At 40.8% G+C, this 16,511-nt stretch overlaps 1 protein-coding gene across 3 annotated transcripts in view; it reads right to left on the bottom strand.

The window, feature by feature from the left end:
- LOC133405523 (glutamate receptor ionotropic, kainate 1) overlaps positions 1–15,473 on the bottom strand; it is a 32,555-nt gene extending 17,082 nt beyond the window's left edge. For all 3 annotated transcript variants that reach the window (XM_061682559.1, XM_061682558.1, XM_061682560.1), the window contains exons 1-3: positions 15,072–15,473; positions 1,128–1,295; positions 264–521 (exon numbers count right to left, since the gene is read on the bottom strand). In XM_061682559.1, the coding sequence (XP_061538543.1) occupies positions 264–521; positions 1,128–1,295; positions 15,072–15,156 (511 nt within the window). In that variant the 5' untranslated portion in view covers positions 15,157–15,473. The remainder of the gene's footprint in view (positions 1–263; positions 522–1,127; positions 1,296–15,071) is intronic.
- Positions 15,474–16,511: the final 1,038 nt, after the last annotated feature.

Below are 16,511 nucleotides of genomic sequence, written 5' to 3' on the forward strand. Positions count from 1 at the left end.
GATTTTTTATTTTTTGTTTTTTTTTGGGTGTGGCGGGTAAATGTTGCAATAAAACATCTGTCTCTGGCCTTACTTTTTGCTTTGTAATGAATTTTGAATTTGCAAGAATACAATTGATTTCATTGCACATATTCTCCACCCACTCATTGTGGGAGGTTCGAACAACCGGAATTAACCCTCCTGCTACATTACTGGTCAGAATGACTCGGCCCCAAGGACCGCGGCGGACAAACGGCTCTGGCTCCAAGATTTCGTCCACTCACCCGTCGCGTCCTCGTAGACCACGGTGACCGTCTTCCACTTGTAGTACTGCACGATGTCCAGCACGGCTCGACTTATGGAAGCGTATTCGGGATAGAGGTTGATGTAGAAGCTGTCTCGGTTGTCCACGGACGGATGCTTCCAGCGCGTCTGGATGTGAGGGACTTCCAGTGCGTTGCAGATGGACTGGACGGCGCTCACCGACGAGCTGTGCGAGGGTCCGAACACGGCTCCCACGCCCAGCGCCAACTGGTCGCAGGCTAGAAATGGCGGAAAAAAACAAAACGGGGGTCAATGGCCAAATCGGAAAAGGACTACAACGAGATGCCAATAGTCGCAAATTATCCCAATCCCAAGTTTTCGAAATATCTTGAGAACTTCAATAATAAAATGTTTAATAACATAAATGGACAGAAATGGTCGTTTTGTAATTTATGAAAAAATGATAGTTTTGGAGAGGGTTCAGCTCAAAAGCAATGATTTAAATTTTAGGCTCGGATAAAGCTACGTTAGCTTGTTAGCCGCCACTTGTTAGCCGCCACAATCAGTGCCGACCACAACCTCGATCCATCAGCCATGTAACACTACTCGCAAAACGTTTTACGCTAGCGGAAAAATACAAAACTACGCTATCATCTTTACAGGTCAACTTTGAGCTTTTTGCCTAACAAGGAGCTGATTGGCACAATTCACAACACGTGTTCGATAAATGAACATTCCCAAGGACACCGTTTTCGTTGATATGACAGTAAGTTAAGAATGAGGCTATTAGGCTAACGAAATACCACAATAGTCACCTTTTCAATTTTCTTGATTTTCCTTTGCCAATTGAAAACGGAAAGACGGAACGATAGACGTATTCTTACCTCTTCTCGACGCCTCGAAGCTGTCGAAGAGATTTATTCTCTGGATGTCGTAGGTCAAAGTTGTGTTTGGCATGAGGGTCCGGTTCCTGTTGATGTTGGTCACTGCAAACTTGAAGGCCAGCTCCTCCACACTGATGGGCTCCGTCTCCAGCGTCTCGAAGATGCCGCCTGTGTCGAGACACGAAATCGGTCTGCTCTATACAAGCTCTCCTTTTTTTTTTTTTTTTTGCAAAGACTAAATCAGAAAGACAACTCTTACGTGTAAACAATAAACAGTAAACAATTGTATTTTTGTGAACAGCATCTGCTGTGTTCATCTGAGGACCTTGTGTACTGCATTCCATGCGTTTGCTCTGTACAATATCTCCTCTTCCTCAATCTAATGAGATTTACTAATATATAAAATATAAAATAAAAAAGATGTTACTCCATGTTACTCTCAGCAATGCAGCATGTTGTTCATTGCCCACGGTTATTTTGTATCTTCCCTCTACAATGCCTCATATTTTTGCAAGGAATGCACTCTGTGATCCCCCCCCCCCCCCCCCCTCCCCAATGTTTTACAGTAATTCGGGGGGGAATCATTCTATTCCATATTAGCATCGATTCATCGTGAATATGACATAATGCCTCGCAGATGTCCTTGGGTCACGCCAGCGGAGTATGAAAGTGGATTTAATCCCATTCAGAGAAAAGCTTCACCTCGGCCAACCTCGGCCTATTTACACGGCCTGCGTTCCGCCGCAAATTTTGGGAAAAGTGTGTTACCGTTCGGACGAGCGAGCTGATACATCTCATTCAAGCCTTCCTTGTCTTTAGAGAGTTTTATATTTGTCAGTTTATTATTATTATAATTTTTTTAGCACAACCGATGCCATGCTCGGCAAATGTCTTCGTCTTAAGATCTAAATCTTCACTTTGGGGCGCGGTTGAACCCTCCGTCAACACAGGTGAGGCGTTTGAGCTACAGATCTCAGTGTGATGCAGCGCAGTTTGTGCGCCACTGCAACACATCGTAACGTCAACAAACGCCACGTGTTGCGTTGTCTTCTTAGTTTCCCCCTTGCAAGAAAGCAGAGAGATTGTACAGAGCAGATGTATGAAGGGCATCTACTTCAGTCTGCCTTTACTGTTTGTTGTGGCAATATGTTCTTTATTACTGTAAAATATAAAGTCGGAGACACCGAGTTGTTCTTTGCATACAAGAAAGAGGAATGAATGTAAAAAGACACACAAAATGTAGTTCATAAGGTCTTCTGACTAACACAGCAGCTGCTGTCACACTTACCATACTTTCTCATGTATAATGCACATTTTTGTACCCCCCATAAATTGTCAAAAGTCAATCGTGCACATTATAGAGGGGATAATGAAAAACAACGGTTGACAGTTTAATTTGAATCCTGTTAAAATAAAATGAAATGTGTTTTGCCTGGCCCTTCAGGTTTTCTTTAAAGAATTGTACACATTTGACAAATTCTGCCTGGGTAATCAAACATATGAGCACAACTGTGTGTTTACTGATTTACTAAATAAAGTAGGGCTGCGAATGAAAAAATGAAGTAATTTTTTTAAAAAGTGTTACGTGTTAAAATAAAGTCCTTAACTGCCACATAATTATTTGAAAAGATGACCAAAATACAGATAAAACTTCATGTTTTGATCATATGGGTAGAAGCAAAATCATGCATTGTAAAAATGCATTATACATAGGTAGAAGGGTTTTCCAGAATTTTGAGGTCAACTTTGGGGGTGCGTATTATACATGGGTGTGCATTATACACGAGTAATTCTGGTACAATAAATGTCGAGCCGCCTCGTGATCATAAACATACAATTGCTTCCTCGGAAACACAAAGGGCTTTATTTTCTTGATTGTCCTAAATCTGTCAATTCAACTGTGGGAAAGTTTCAAGCCAAATGAAAAGTATTTTTAAAAGCCACAAAAAATGTCCAGTTGAGGATCCTGAACCTTTTACAAATGTAAAACAAGCTGTACATTCTTTTTTGATAGGCTGATTTGGAATAATACATTCCGTTTGTTTTGCATAGTGTGACACTGACGAGTGCAAGCGGGCTCATGGTCACCGTGGATTTGCTTTTTCTTTAATTTTCTTTTTCTGTGTTCCTTTTTTCTGATGGCACCACAGAAACTAGTTTTAAAACAAGCAGACGGGCCAGATCATTTGTAAATGAGGTAAAAAAAAAAAAAAAAAAATGTAAAAAAAGGTTAAATGTGGACATATATTTTGAATGATTATTTTAATGCAATAATAGTTTATGCCCATTATTTATCATTTATTGTGTTTTGATTAATTAGCCAAGTATTTGATTAAATAAAAATAGTTTATTTTACAAATATTCTTTATGTAGTTATTTTAGTAATAATCCCTCAGAAAGTTTGTGTTTATATTTTCTTCTTTTCCTTTCGGCTTGTCGCGTTAGGGGTCGACACAGCGCGTCATCCTTTTCCATGTAAGCCTATCTCCTGCATCCTCCTCTCGAACACCAACTGCCATCATGTCTTCCCTCACGACATCCATCAACCTTCTCTTTTGTCTTCCTCCAGCTCTCTTTCCTGGCAGCTCCATCCTCATCATCCTTCTACCAATATACTCACTATTGATCCTCTGGACGTGTCCAAACCATCGAAGTCTGCTCTCTCTAACTTTGTCTCCAAAACATCGAACCTTGGCTGTCCCTCTGATGAGCTCATTTCTAATTTTATCCAACCTGGTCACTCCAAGAGCGAACCTCAACATATTCATTTCCGCCACCTCCAGCTCTGCTTCCTGTTGTCTCTTCAGTGCCACTGTCTCTAATCCATACATCATGGCTGGCCTCACCACTGTTTTATAAACTTTGCCCTTCATCCTAGCAGAGACTCTTCTGTCACATAACACACCTGACACCTTCCTCCACCCGTTCCAACCTGCTTGGACCCGTTTCTTCACTTCCTGACCACACTCACCATTGCTCTGGACGGTTGACCCCAAGTATTTAAAGTCCTCCACCCTTGCTATCTCTTCTCCCTGTAGCCTCATTCTTCCCCCACCACCCATCTCATTCATGCACATATATTCTGTTTTACTTCGGCTAATCTTCATTCCTCTTCTTTCCAGTGCATGCCTCCATCTTTCTAACTGTTCCTCCAGCTGCTCCCTGCTTTCACTGCAGATCACAATGTCATCTGCAAACATCATGGTCCACGGGGATTCCAGTCTAACCTCATCTGTCAGCCTATCCATCACCACTGCAAAAAGGAAGGGGCTCAGGGCTGATCTGTGATGCAGTCCCACATCCACCTTAAATTCTTCTGTCACACCTACAGCACACCTCACCGCTGTTCTGCTGCCCTCGTATATGTCCTGTATTATTCTAACATACTTCTCTGGCACTCCAGAATTTCGCATGCAGTACCACAGTTCCTCTCTGGGTACTCTGTCATCGGCTTTCTCTAGATCTACAAAGACACAATGTAGCTCCTTCTGACCTTCTCTGTACTTTTCCATCAACATCCTCAAGGCAAATAATGCATCTGTGGTACTCTTTCTAGGCATGAAACCATACTGTTGCTCGCAAATACCCATTTCTGTCCTGAGTCTAGCCTCCACTACTCTTTCCCATAACTTCATTGTGTGGCTCATCAACTTTATTCCTCTATAGTTGCCACAGCTCTGCACATCACCTTTGTTCTTAAAAATGGGCACCAGTACACTTTTCCTCCATTCCTCAGGCATGTTCTCACGCACTAGAATTCTATTGAACAAGCTGGTCAAAAACTCCACAGCCACCTCTCCTAGATGCTTCCATACCTCCACAGGAATGTCATCAGGACCAACTGCCTTTCCATTTTTCAATCTCTTTAATGCCTTTCTAACTTCCCCCTAACTAATCATTGCCACTTCCTGGTCCACCACACTTGCCTCTTCTACTCTCCCTTCTCCTATCATTTTCCTCACTCATCAACTCCTCGAAGTATTCTTTCCATCTAGCAATCACACTGCTGGCACCAGTCAACATATTTCCATCGCTATCCTTAATCACCCAAACCTGCTGCACATCCTTCCCATCTCTATCCCTCTGTCTGGCCAACCTGTATAGATCCTTTTCTCCTTCTTTAGTGTCCAACCTGCCACACATGTCATCATATTCATCTTGTTTTGCCTTTGCCACCTCTACCTTTGCCCTGTGTCGCATCTCAATGTATTTCTTTCGCCTCTCCTCGGTCCTCTCAGTGTCCCACTTCTTCTTAGCTAACCTTTTTCCTTGTATGATTTCCTGTACTGTGAGGTTCCACCACCAAGTCTCCTTCTCTCCTTTCCTACCAGAAGATACACCACCGAGAGCCTGTATCACCTCTAACCGAAAAGCTGCACAACACTCGTCCTGTCTCAGCTTCCACCACATGGTTCTCTTCTCTGCCTTTGTCTTCCTAATTTTCCTCCCCACCACCAGAGTCATCTTACACACCACCATCCTATGCTGTCTAGCCACACTCTCCCCTAGCACAACCTTACAGTCGGTAACCTCCTTCAGATTACATCGTCTGCACAAGATGTAGTCCACCTGTGTGCTTCTACCTCCACTCTTGTAGGTCACCCTATGTTCCTGCCTCTTCTGGAAAAGAGTGTTCACTACAGCCATTTGCATCCTTGTTGCAAAGTCTACCACCATCTGTCCCTCCAAGTTCCTTTCCTGGATGCCGTACTTACCCATCACTTCTTCATCACCCCTATTACCTTCACCAACATGTCCATTACAATCTGCACCAATTACGACTCTCTCTCTGTCTGAGATGCTTAGAACTACATCATCTAGCTCCTTCCAGAATTTCTCTTTCACCTCTAGGTCACATCCTACCTGTGGGGCATAGCCACTAATCACATTACACATAACACCCTTAATTTCAAATTTCAGCCTCATCACTCGATCTGATACTCTTTTCACCTCCAAGACATTCTTAGCCTACTCTTCTTTTAAAATAACCCCAACTCCATTTCTCTTACCATCTACACCATAGTAAAATAATTTAAACCCTGCCCCTAAACTTCTCGCCTTACTGCCTTTCCACCTGGTCTCCTGGACACACAATATATCAACCTTTCTCCTAATCATCATGTCAACCAACTCCCGAGATTTTCCTGTCATAGTCCCAACATTCAAAGTCCCCACATTCAGTTCTAGGCTCTGTGTTTTCCTCTTCTCTTTCTGCTGAAGAACCTGCTTTCTTTGTGTTTATATTTTAAATTTGAATAAATCTGCCAATTATTTAAAATCATTCATTCATTATGAAGCTATGATTTGAAATACATGAAATGTTTTTACCTTTACTATTACACAGCAGTTAGAAGCTGACCGCTTTTGTTTTTTGTATTTTTTTGTTGTTGTTTTTTTTTGTTTTTTTATGACAGTTGACAGTTAATAAGGTTTTTGGGGGATAAAGGCTTGTGACAGTTGGACTGTGGAACAATTTATTCCTGTTTCAATTATTTCCAAATTGCTGGGCGGACCTTGAAAGCTCCAGTCTACATCCAAAAATGGACCAAAAAAAAACAAAAAAAACAACCAAAAATGTAAGCCTTGACTCATTTCGAAAATCCATAAGGGCCACAAAGACAACAGGTCATTGACCTCCGGAGCCGCGTACGAAAAATATGATTTTAAAAAGACATGTTTTTCTCTCTTTTTTTTTTTTTTTGACTGAATTTTTTTTGACCTTGACTGTGAATGACTTTTTTTTTTTTTTTTTTTCTTTCCTATCTTGGAGCCCAAACTGAGAGCGCCTTGTTTGTGCTTTCGCTCGCTTTAAAGAAGAAAAAAAAAAGAGAGAGAGCATGCTTCCATTCTAAATGACGGCGAGCGAGCCTCAGCAAGCAGCTGCTACCAGGTCCTGGTATAAAATACTTCCTAATTTTGCACACAAGAAATTAATGCATCAATCAAGCATTTTAGCTCCCCCCCCCCCCCCCCGAACCCCTATTCTCCCATCATCTTCCATCACTACCAAACAGATGGTCCACTTTGTGCACGGGGCCAAAATAGCTCCGCCCGCTATGTAGATTTTCTGATTTACATCTTGGTCGCCGACCTCTAATCACACACACACACAAAATGATGCGCACCCATCACATGAATAATCTCCCAAGTGCTGCCAACACAAGAAGCCAACGCATCAGGGGAAGCCGATTCGATTGGGATTTTTCTTTCTTTCTTTGTATTGCGGAAAAGGGAACATGAAATGTAAAGTTCGCTCTACACCGACAGATATTATTATTATTGTGGTTGTAGGTTTCAGTGGCGTACAACTGCACTTTCACGTACTGAGAGACGTTACATTCAATTGTCGCACAATGACAGCAAATAATATTCAATAAAATTATTGAACCAGTAACTAAAAGTGAAATTCAATTCAGTGCAATCAAATGCAATTATGTACAACTGTATACAAATAAATAAAATGACATGAAATACATTAAATTCAGTACTTTTGTATTTGTCATTTATTTAGCTGTCTGTTTTTAACTGTTTTATTTACTTATTCTTACAAGAATGAAGTCTCATTTTTTTTTCAAGGAAAAAAGTTGGATATTGTTTCGAAAAAAAAGTTGTATTTTGTAAGAAAGAAAGTGTATATTTTGAAGAAAAAACACACGACTAAAGTCTTTTTCATATATATGCAAAGCTGTTTATTTTCAAGAAATAAAGTACATTCAGACTTTTTAAGGGCCAATTAGTCATTTCCAATAAAAAAAACGTCTGCATATTTTATGAGTATTTCTTTTTAAGGGAAAAATTCAGAATATTTGTCGATCCATCCCACTTACCTATCTTGTTAGTTAGTTAGTTGTCTTGATTTTATTACTTTTGTTTTTTATTACTTTTGGACTTTTGTTGTTTGAGGATTTTCACTGAAGGAACAATTGGAAATGTGTTCTGGGTTGGAAAAGAGTGGAAAAGTTATTATTTGGATCCATTTCTATAACAGAGTAGATTGTACACGAGTAACCTATTTTTGTATGAATATGATATAAGTTAAAAGCTGTTTTAGACGACACTCTAATATTGTATTCGACATAAATTAATCGGGATACCATAAAAAACATGCATAAGGCTCTTTAATAATGGACAAAAGGTTACTGTGGTAATAATAACCATCAATAAAATGCCATTTATTATTAAAATCTCATGTCTCATAATTTATTTGAATCTTATGTGTTATTGTTGTTTATTTTTACTCTTTAACTATTACTCAGTATTTTGCATTAAGACTGATAATGTGCTCTTATCGCACATCAGTGTCCAATTTCTAAAAACTCAACTTCAATAATTGACAGTTCTTCCTCCGGTTGTCTAATTGGCCTTGCTGCGGCCAATTAGACACCTTGTAGCAGCCACTTAGCAACATCCAATAGCGGTACGGCAGAGAAGCAATGTTGTTGCCACGCTTTTGAGCGCACACCTCCGTAAGGAGCGCAATCATTTTAGCCGATTTGCAGAGAGCGAGCGAACGGCGCTTTGCTCGTGTGTAATTCCGCATAAAACGCGGCTCGCTGGTCCCAACAATCAGCGGCATCAAATCAAAGTCAGCCAGACAAATCTAACAGAGCGACTCGATATGGAAAGCCTGCAGCTCTTTGTGCCTGGACGGAGAGGGAAAAAGCACTTTTTTTTTTTTTTTTTTAATACAGTGTAACAGGAAATGAGCTCGAAGATGTCTTATCTGAGACGCAATCACGCCACTGTCATCGTCAAGCACTATGTAGGCAGAATTCATGAGTGAATTAACTGAGCCGCAGAGAACGAGAATGGGCTAACTCCATTTTGGTCAAGTTTTAAGTGCAGATGAATACGGGTTTCAATCTACATTTAGGAGGCAGTCCTTCATTGTACTCAGCACCTTTCCTGATGCGCCAACTCCCATTTCCCAGTTCGTTTGGTTTTCTTTTCATTCGGGCAACGAAAGGTGCTACTGACCAGGATCCAACCTTAGAAACTGAAGATGATGACAGTGTCTTGCTTGTAGAGAAATGCGAGTGCGAGCGAAATGATCCAAGTCCGAAACCGTTATCTTTGGTAAAACGACTTCATCTGAGGAAAAGTGCAACTGCTGTTCATCAAAAACATGGCAGAGGTTCTAAATGTAGGAAAATGAAAAGATGTGCTTAAACAATTCAATGAAAATGTAGTGCACATAAACGTTCGATACGAAGTGGAAATAAATACAAGTTGATACACAAATGTATTGTACTTAAAAGATGAATATAACTGAATTGCACTTATCAAATGTGCTGAACTGGATTTAAAAAATAAAAAATAAAAAAATAAACTAGCCTAGATGATATTCGGTATCCCACTTTGAGCTTTATCACTTGGAATGTTGCGGAAATAAACCCCGGCTCGCTCCTGTAGTGCAACAATGCTGCAATAACTTCTCCAAAATCAAATTTTCCTGAGGGCCCCAAAGGAGGCGTGGGCCAGCTCTGCCTTCAGGTGCCTGAAATTGATCTCCTCGCGCTTCTTTTCATGAATCAAACAAGAAAATGAAAGTAAACGTTGAGGTTCATTCAGCGCCCAAACATCTTGGTTGGCCTTAAATGTTTTCCTACGCAGTAACCGGGTTACGAAACAAGACACAACACGCTTGCTTGTTGTGGAGGGGGGCGGGGCCCGAGGAGCTCATTATAACACCCCGATACCACAACTTCATATGATAATTATATCAGCGGCTTGATCTGTCTTGCTCCACTTTTAAAGCGTTCGGAAAGAGTGCAAGCAGATAAAGCTGCAGTCACTGCATTACGGACGTGAACAAAGCTGAATTTATCTGCGTGTCTATTTTCTAAAAGGCGTATCGCATATTCCGTTTGCGACAAATAGGTCAACGCATCCTCTCAACTGTCCCGAAATCCAAACCAGCGCGTGCATGCTGCTGGAAATGATTTTAGAGGCCCACCCAACACAAGCTCCATCCAAACTCACTCGCTAGCGCCCCCTGGAAAGTTCGGAAAAATCATCCCCCGACACCGGTTTGACCGATCCACGTGAAATTCGGCGGGCGTGTCTATCATAATCGGACGCACGGAAAAGTCTCAAGGACCCCTGCTCGAAAACCGAACAGCAAGTTGGCCATTTTGGGTGGGAAGCGGCCTTTTTGGGGGCAATTTCAGGACGGACGGACGGATAGATAAATAGATAGATAGGCCTAGGCCGAATAATGTGGGCAGAGCACGGCGTCAAAGACATGACTAATGTTGTCATTATATTAAAGTATTCTTATCGTGGAGTCAACTTCTCTATTATTGCGTTGCGTTCACATGATTTCGATTGACATGGGGGAAATGTTTGACCTGGAGCTTTTTAGCCAATGGTTGGCATGGTTCAACGTGCTGTCGCAGAAAGCTGAACAGAACTCCGAGAAAAAGTGCTGTACCGTGTTTAAACCCGACCGTTTTCCACGCTGCACTCGTCGGTGGCTGAGTTTCACAAGTTTTAGGGAGTCGCGCAGTAGACTCCAGAATACGAACAGTACACACATTTTCACCCGGATACACGCGCTGACACAAAACTGGCGAGTCTTGGGGCGTGTCGAGGCCTGCAACTGTGAATCGTGTCAATAACAGTGAGCGTCAATCTTATTGTGTTAATAGGTCAGACGGTGTTGCGGGGCAATGCATGCTGGGAGGTCATGAAAAGAAGAGCGCTGCGGGGAAACTGCGATCAGCCTCGAGCGCCGCGCTTCTGTTGCGTCCTTCACAGCTCAGATGAAGACGGAACATCGAGAAGCTCGAGTTGACGCTCAAGTAAGATTCTTATGCATTTAAAAAAAAAAATTATGGGGGGGGGGGGGGGGGGGGGCAAAGGCTTCCTTTTTCTAAATTTGCTAGCAAACCATGCTAAACGTTGGCTGTCTTTTTGCAAAGCGCATGTTATGGTGTGGTATCGTATGTGGTACGGTTGTGTTCAACTTGTCAGCAAAAAAGCAAAAGCAAAAAAAAAAAAAGTCGGGAAGATTCATTTTGGGGTTCTTGTTTTTGAAAACAGTTATCCCTGATATAATCGTGGTTCACTAGTCCCCTTTTGCGTTGAATATCCTGTGGAACCTATCCCCAACTATGCGCCGAAAAACCTTTCTGTTCTTTCTGAAACGCACTAAGATGACACAAGCCCCTGCCTAAATAGGAATTGGTGTCAAGGAAGTACATTAAACTGATCAATCTCAAATGTAAGACAAGCTCCGTACGTCAGGGAGGAGTTGAGTTTAGTCTGGGCTGTTAGCGGAAGTCACTGAAAGTCTTTGCCAATTGTACAGTACATTTTTTTTTTTTTTCAAAATGAAGTCATCTAAATAAAGCCATTTATTTTTCAGGGAACTGTTGTAAGATAAATGTGAAATAATGAACTTAAGAGATTTATTTATTTATTTATTCTTTTTTTTAATAAAAATAAGTTGGATATTGACAAGCAAAAGTATCGGCAGTACATTTTCAAGGGGAATATATATATATATATATATATATATATTCTTTTTTTTTTTGAAGAAGAAGAAAAAAATATTATGTGATACAAGTATGTTTTTTATACAAAGCTGATGTATTTACGAAAAAAAAATATCTATAGTATTATAAAAAGAAAGTCAGTTTTTCAAGAAACATGTCACAATGTTAAATGTTCGATTCCACTAACGCTAATGCTGTAGTAGTCATAATTACAGTCAATATTTGTAAGAAAAACACTTCTAAGAAATAATTAAAAAAAAAAAAAAAACAATCATGAAAAACAGTAAACTGCATTCTTGTGCCGCAGTATTACGTATTATTCTTACTACTACTACGCAAACAAGTTCACAGTTCATAACCTCAAATCCATGTACAGTATGTTGGGACCCCCTGTACTGTTGTTGGATACTTTGGAGCGAGAGAAAAAAAAAAAAAAAAAGGTATTTCTCTTCAGAAAAATACGAAATCTGACAAGAACGAAGTCTCCATTTTTGGGAGGGGGAAAAAAATTGGCTATTGTCTAAAAATAAAAATTAAGAAAAATAAATATTGTGAGACCAAAGTCAGATATATATATTTTTTTTTTTTTTAAGTAACGCTGTCGCTAAGCGTGCCAGCCTAGCCGTGACCACACATTCTGACACTTCTTGTTCACAACCTCAAAACATATGTCAGGACCGTCGTAAACCGGCGACTTCGCTTCGTGGAAACGTGACCTAATTAACTGTTTGGTTGACGAGCAGCGCTCTCATCATGAAGGGGAGTCTTTGAGGGTAGAACGGGACAATCGTGTAGTGTTTTACTTTCTCCCATCCTGACAAGCGAGCGAGCGAGCGAGCGGGACCCATCCAACTTGGGCCGGCGCCAGCCTGAGAATGAACGAAGCGGTCCAAAGCGGCCTACGATCCTCGTTTGATGTGCGGCACTGAGCTCTCTTTGTCGGTCCGCTGACCCGCCCCCCGAATCCGGGGGGAGGGGGAAACGCGCATTCGGGCTGGCAGAGTGCTAATTAGGATTACGTTCTGGTCGCTGGATACGTTATCGAACGGTGTGACGATATCGCAGATTCAATCAGATGCCACCGAGTTGGCAAATAAAGGCAAGATTCGATCGCTCGGACTTTGTCCATAAAGAAGATTAGTGTTGGTTGTTTAAGGATTTACCATTATTACCCAACCCGGCGAGAAGCGTGAAAGCCCGTCCCGATCGGACGTGGACACTCGCCAAAACAGACGGATGTTAATTGGAGCGAGCGTGGCACCATATGGGCCAGATTAGCGCGGGATGAGAATGACAAAAATTAGGCCTCCCAGAGAGCCGTCGATGATTGAGACAGATTAACGACACGGAGCGCAGATTGAGACGAGAGAGAACGGGGAGGTGGCGACGACCCGTCAAGATACACAATGGAATCGGAGCGGCGGATTCGACGCCCTGCTGGCCGTTGAAGGGATTACCTCCGACAAGGAGGTTACGTTGTCATCTGCATTTGTTAGCGTCTGATCGAATAAGTGCAAAGATAACAATTCATTCATATTCGCAGTTCGCTAGTCCCAAATTCACCGACTTGCGTTTTTGTCTGTGGAACCGATCCTCAGCTCTTCACGGTTTGCGCTCTTTCTACAATCCTTGAAAATGCCACCAGATGGCACCAAAGCTCTGGCTGACAGGAAAGTGGCAATTGTTGTCATGGAAGTATGTCAAAGCGACGCATGTCGATCGAGATGTATGCATTTGTATGTCGGGGAGGAGATCAAGTTTGGCCTTGGGTTGTTCGTGAAAGCTATTTGGCCGCCAAACCGGTAATTTGGTAGCTAGCAGTACAGTTCAGTTCAGGTTGCTATCGTACGGTTATGTAAGCACATATAACGTCATCACAGTACAGAGCGATACCGACTTCCCACATGGAACATGCTACACTGTAAAAATAATTTTAAAAAAAATAATAATAATACAGTATAATGCAGCTCAGCTTCTGGCTAGTGTTTGTCATGCAATATGTTTCTGGCAGGACAGTATTCCTAAAAAGAAGACAAACTATTGATCTGGCACTTTCCTATAAAGAAAAGATTCAAGACATTATTCTGCAAGCAATGGATTAATTAGGTCACTGTTGCACCGAGTGGTACTCTTCACCAGATGATAGTAATACCATCATTGTAACAATTTAACCAGTGTTAAACCTTTTTGATAAATTCCGAATACAATAAAATGAACAGTGAGAGGTGTTTCTCGTATTTTGCTCACCTCATTTGAAGGCGTGACGAAGTCAAGATATTAGAAACGTTTTGACGCAGCGCAGTTGGGTCAAACTACCAAACTGTTATTTTAAATTGATTCAATTTATGTGGCGGCACTGGTTAGCACGTTTGCCTCACAGTTCTGAGGACCGGGGTTCAAATCCCTGCCCCCCCCCTGTGTGGAGTTTGCATGTTCTCCCCGTGCCTGCGTGGGTTTTCTCCGGGCACTCCGGTTTCCTCCCACAACCCGAAAACACGCATGGTAGGTGGATTGAAGCCTTTAAATTGCCCGTAGGTGTGAAGGTGAGTGTGAATGGTTGTTTGTTTCTATGTGCCCTGCGATTGGCTGGCGGCCGATTCAGATTGTACCCCGCCTCTCACCCGAAGTTAGCTGGGATAGGCTCCAGCACTCCCGCGACCCTTGTGAGGATAAAGTGGTACAGAAAACGGATGGATGGATGGATGAATTTCTGTAACATTTTTAATTAAGCTATTTTGACATTAAGTAATTGTTTTCATTAATTTATGTGAACACTACATTTCAATTACATTACTTTAAATGTAAAATTACATTATTTAAAATATTTCTTTCAAGTAAATGGTCAAAAATTAATAAGAAATAATTGTTTTAATTTAATTTCATTCAAATTTTTTTTGGTTAAATACAAATAAAAATTGTTTAAATAATTTTAAATTTAAAAATAAATTATTTAAAACATGTAATTAAATTAATTGATTGATAATGTCGAAAATAGTTATGTTATTTTAAATGCACATTAAATTAAATATTTTAAAATTAAAATTAAATTATATTATTTAAAATGCACATTTTAATAAGTGATCTTAAATTAATTAATGCCCCTCTTGTTTGCCCAAAATTAATAAAATAACATATTCAATTATATTTCAATGTATATTAGTATATTTTGTCTTCAGGTGTGTATTTTCGCACTGCTAAAACACAAACACGAATAAACAAACTATCAAAATAAAATAAAATAAATAAGCATCTATTTCAGGCAAGAATACGACAGTTAACTCATTCACTGCCACTTGCCACTTAACATGGATATTTGACTTCTAAAGCCGTCAATGGCAGTGAATGTGTTAAAAATGATACAGGTGGTATAATGTGTTGCGTCTCCAAGGTTTTTAGTGTTTGAAGACATTTTTTGTTTGAAGACATTTTCAAGATAGCCACTCACCAATCCTCAGGACCTGCTGCCAACTGAGCCACAAGTCCGCTATCAAGTAGAGCAGAGACAACAGCAGCCCTCTCCTCTTCGCCATGGTCCTCCCTGGGGGCTCCAGTCGAGCATGGATGGGACTTTTTTTCCTAGTAACTCATGCTGAGACCTTGTCAGTCCTTGTATCCTTGAGCGTGAGAATCAACTGGCCCCTGACCCGCACTGTCGTCTCTCTCATTGTGAGGAGCAAGAAAGAAGGGAAGAGAAGGGAGTGGGAACCCCCCCCCCCCCCCTCCAAATTGTACTCTAAAATCCTCAGCTTTTGTTTTCCATCTTCACTGTGCACATAGCATCTTTTCTCTTTCCTTTTTTTTTTCCCGGCGCACGGTTGAATTGAAGAGTGAAACTGAGGAGGAGGACCGTCGAGATGCTTTTGACTGTCAAGGCAACAAGGACAGGACAACACTGTTTCCGTTTATGAATTTCAAAATAAAAGGTAACCTTTGCGAACAAGCTCAACGAAGTGGCGGGAAGTGGATTTGTCCAGTATCTGTACTTGACTTGAGTATTTCGTTTTCTGACGACTTTTCACTTTTACGCCGTAGTCTTTAAAACAGATTTCTATACGTTCTACTCCAAATATTGCCTTGTCAAAATATGCTTCTTACTTTGCTCAACCTCTGCGAATGACGACCCGACAACGACAACAAGATCTTGATTCGTGAATTCATTTGTAAATTTGGGGAATTAAAATGTGGCCAAAACAGGGAAAGCAGTAAGTTGGCCTGACTGAAGAGAAATGTTTGATGTTATTAGCCGGAGGAATGATTTGTGGCAAATGTCTTGTCCCAACAGCTTCTGACGTTGAAAATAATTTTCGTCTAATCTGAAAAACGCACATGCAAGTAAGGTATATTTTTGCACTTGTTGTCATGAGCTACATTAGCATTTTTTCAAGGCTAGCAAAGCATGTCCAACGAAACTATTTTGTGTGTGCTCTGTCCAGTGAGATTTTTTTTTTCTCCCAAAAATGACCAAAACATATATTTTATAGAATTGACAATAACAATATATTTTAAATGTTTACTTTTGTACATAAGCACATTTCAGAGTCTGTACTTTTTTAAAAAAAAAAATGATTTTGGTACAGGAGTGGAAATAGTACTAGTTTTATCAGAGCCATTTTTTTTTTTTTTTTTTTTTTTTTTTTTTTTATAAACAGGTACCTGTGCTTCTACCTAAGTGCTGCGTTTGAGTACTTTTGATACCTCTGAAGAAAATCTTATTACATGTGATGGACTGAATATTCACACTGTATAGGACATCTTGTCTATGTGAATATACAGTAGTAATCGCATGACGATATGACCGATTTAGAGGCCGACCGAGCACATTTCGGACAAAGAAGGGTTTATTGCGAAAGTAAGCGTTAGTCGCGTCCGGCGTGGCTCCTGCTGC

Source organism: Phycodurus eques, chromosome 7 (assembly GCF_024500275.1).
Source record: "Phycodurus eques isolate BA_2022a chromosome 7, UOR_Pequ_1.1, whole genome shotgun sequence".
NCBI lineage: Eukaryota > Metazoa > Chordata > Actinopteri > Syngnathiformes > Syngnathidae > Phycodurus > Phycodurus eques.